Source organism: Saccostrea echinata, unplaced genomic scaffold, assembly GCF_033153115.1.
Source record: "Saccostrea echinata isolate AGI-Se365-2 ecotype Australia unplaced genomic scaffold, CSIRO_AGI_Sech_v1 ptg000002l, whole genome shotgun sequence".
Lineage (NCBI taxonomy): Eukaryota > Metazoa > Mollusca > Bivalvia > Ostreida > Ostreidae > Saccostrea > Saccostrea echinata.
Window position 1 is genome coordinate 11,164,542 of NW_026889751.1, and position 3,550 is coordinate 11,168,091.

General features: G+C 32.8%; 1 protein-coding gene across 1 annotated transcript; it reads right to left on the reverse strand.

Annotated features, from left to right (window-relative positions):
• Nucleotides 1–618: 618 nt before the first annotated feature.
• LOC133172420 (cysteine-rich motor neuron 1 protein-like) lies at nt 619–3,180 on the reverse strand. Its single transcript, XM_061307304.1, has 3 exons — nt 3,135–3,180; nt 2,442–2,600; nt 619–743 (listed from the first exon to the last, which is right to left on the reverse strand). Exons 1-3 carry the CDS (start codon nt 3,163–3,165, stop codon nt 634–636), a joined length of 300 nt encoding a protein of 99 aa, XP_061163288.1. The 5' UTR covers nt 3,166–3,180; the 3' UTR covers nt 619–633.
• Between the last annotated feature and the right edge of the window lie 370 nt (nt 3,181–3,550).

The window sequence follows — 3,550 nt, forward strand, 5'->3', positions numbered from 1 at the left end:
TAGATAGTAATCTACTACGCTTCCTTCAAAACTGATCTGTAGACCTATTTGAAAATTACTGTAAAACGAAATCTGCAGAGAAAGGCTTGTATGGTTTCAATTTCCATGCAAATACATCAAATATAGAAAATTCTATCAGGAACACTGAAGTTTAGGATCATCATTTCTGTAAAGTCAATGTCACGCAAATCAAGAATCAGCGCGCGGATTACATAAGACTACAGAGAAATGATTAAAGTGAACACCGGCTTTAATTATTCATAGTTCACGTGTAAAAACAAGAAGAAGACACCACTTATACGGAAAATAACATCCCTTTTCGATCATCAAATTTATTTGGATCATCTACAAACATCGATGACTTATTATTTTTCTCATGAATGATTTAGAAGCTCCTGGAATACGGTCCTCTAAATACTGTAATTAAAAATATGCAAATTAAATATGATAAAGTCTGGGACCATGGTACATGTAATATTTCAATTAATGATTCATTTCTATCCAGGCATGATAGAATTAAACAACAAAAACTTTACCTGAAAACATGAATTAGCCATTCATGTGTGGAAATACAATTCTGAAGATATATGAGTTATTTATTCATATGATCATAGCATCAATTGAATATTAAAATTACATGGAGTGCGAGAGAGCGGAATAATCGCATGCGCAGACGTCACATCCGGAATCATCAACCTGGTAACCGAGTGGACAGTGATGGTCACAATGAAGTGGAGTACAACCTAGAGCAGAAGACAGTATACAATTATTGCTGGTTTTAGAGGTCAATACGATGATTTAGACACATAAGATACAATATTCACCGAGCCCGAAGGGCACTGCCCTACCCTCCCATACTCGACCCTCATCCAAGAATCTGTGCCAATAAATGTTATGTTCATATCATGAGTGGAAGTCAGTGGCACATGAAATAACTTTCCAAAACTATTTTCATCAATTTTGGAATTTCCCAATCTATTTTTAGTCTAGTGTGGAAAAAATAAATCCTTATATATTCACCTGGAAGGTCACGTGCAGGTGAATATAATATAGTATTTTTTCTACATTGTTGGATCTCAGCCAATCAGAGAGAAAGGAATTATTCAATCATATAATAAAAGATAGTCTCGTTAAAATATTTTTTGATTTTTCTGTATTATTGCCAGCTATCTGATTGGCTCAAACTAGATCACATGATATAATATAAAAAGTGTTATAAACTGGGTGTTTCTATTTTAAGCTTCTAAAAAAAAATTATAAACCTGCTGTTTCTAAAATTGGAAACGTTCTTCTATGAAGCAACAATAGTGCTGACGTCACAAAAGTCTTTATAAAATGGATGTTTCTAAAACAAATACTGCAGCTGCTCTTAACTGTGACGTCATAATGCGAATGACATTACAATGGCTTATATGAGAAAGTATTGAGCATTAAAAACATGGATTTTACTGATTAAAAAAAATAATAAAACAATTGTAGCCTTTTGATTCGGTACAATCCCCAAATATTTAGACCTTAGAGAAAGCATATTGACCTCGCACTTCGTGCTCGATCGATATGCTTTCTCTAAGGTCTATATATCTAGGGATTGACCTCATCAAAAGGCTATAATTGTATATTAAATAACGCCTATAGATTTAAAATAAATATACATGTAGTTCAAAGTAAGAACTAAAATGTTATTACATCAGTACATATATAATGATTCGATCTCGACTTAAAATGTACAATGCAATGAAAACTGTTTAAGGTTCACTGACCCTCTGATATGAGAGATAACTCATACTTTATTCCACAGATACTTGGGTTTTGGCATGGTTTTGGTTTATAAATATGTATATCTTATTGATATGTAAAAAGAGTGATTATATGGACTGTTTTGGGTGTGAATATGGCTTGATATTCACCAGAAAAATTAACAATATTGACCTCCGACATATTAATAAGGTATAAATATTTACAAACCAAGACCCAAGTACCTGTGTATTATTCCTATGTAATGTGTCGAGTTATAAGGCTATTCTTGTCGTATTTTGTTCCGCAAGGTATGTTGAAAATGCGTTAAGGGAAAAAAATATGAGCGAGGAGATGGATGATGAACCTTAACGCCATACGGCAATGATCGAGTTTTATTGGATTGTCGAGGTCTATCTCTGTGTCCCATCAATAAATATTTCTTAGAAAAAAAAGGACTATTACATTACGTTAAAAATCGACACAAAAAAAGCTTTAGCGACAGAAAAAGCCGACATATATAAAATAATTCCTCAGCTGTTTGATATTGTTACATTTTTAAGCATCAAAGTAGAATTTTTAGTTGATCACGTAGTGCAAATGCATATCAAATCTTCAAAATACCTTGTGTTACTAAGAAAAAAAGAAAGGTGTCTCAAAATATTTAAAGGCTGGGGAATAAAAATGAAGACCAAACAGATGATTACCCTCGGGAACGACATAGTTAGCAGGTCTGTAACATTCGTGACCACATCCATTGCTTCGACACTCGTACCCCGAGGGACAGTCCACCCCATACTTGCCACAGAGACTAAGACACATCCCTCTGGTTTTAGGGGCCGCCATAATAGTGCATACTGTAAACACTAAATGTAAAATAACTACATAGAATTAATGATCAAGACGCACATGAACATATTTAATGGATAGATAATATTTTTAAGAAGTAGATACAGAAATTTGGAAGTGGGTTGGAGTGTCAGGAAATTATTTTTCATCTGAAGTCTTTTATTGGGTGCGGGATTTATACTAATTATATTGATTCAATACATACATACATACATACATACATACACACACACACACATATATATATATATATATATATATATATATATATATATATATATATATATATATATATATATATATATATATATATATATATCTTTCCATTTTCTGAATTATCATCATACATTCTGTAAGACACGTACATAGATATTGTCAGAATGTGGGGGTCAGGCGTCTGCTGGCACCCCCTCTCAGACACCGTTAATAGCCACAATTTCTTGTATAAGAGTTATGTAATATGATTTGTTTATCATCTTGTTAGCACATTTTTTAAAGCTCTGACGTTGGTCTAGACAATCATTGATCCTTAAATTGTGCAAATTACAAACCTGAGAATATCAGTGGAATTATTAACTTCATGTTTGCTGCCTTGGTAAATCCCACAATAATTTGCTTACACAGCTGTTACAACTGATAAGCCAGGGTTTTAAGACAAATATATGTGAATATTGTGAAAGACACGAAGATATACATGAAATTGTCCTGATTTAGGAATGAGTTGAAATTTTCATAAAAAATTGTTCTTTTCCCAAAAATTTTCGCCACCAAATCCAAAACCCTTCAGGACAATTCAGTATCAGTTTATTTTAGTTTTATAGGTTTCGACTTAGTTTCGAATTGCTTCACACTATCATGGCAACCGTTTTGACTTCTCGGTATCTAAATCTAATGAAGTCTATAGCCCTGCAACAGAATGATCAAAATTCATTTTTCCTGTCATCTTTATACAACAAAATATCGAAAA

Coding starts and splice junctions, on each gene's coding strand:
- LOC133172420 (XM_061307304.1), bottom strand. CDS start 3,165: ATGAAGTTAATAATTCCACTGATATTCTCAG. Junction 2,601..3,134: donor AATTCCACTGATATTCTCAG/GTTTGTAATTTG, acceptor TTTTACATTTAG/TGTTTACAGTATGCACTATT. Junction 744..2,441: donor TAACTATGTCGTTCCCGAGG/GTAATCATCTGT, acceptor CTTCTGCTCTAG/GTTGTACTCCACTTCATTGT.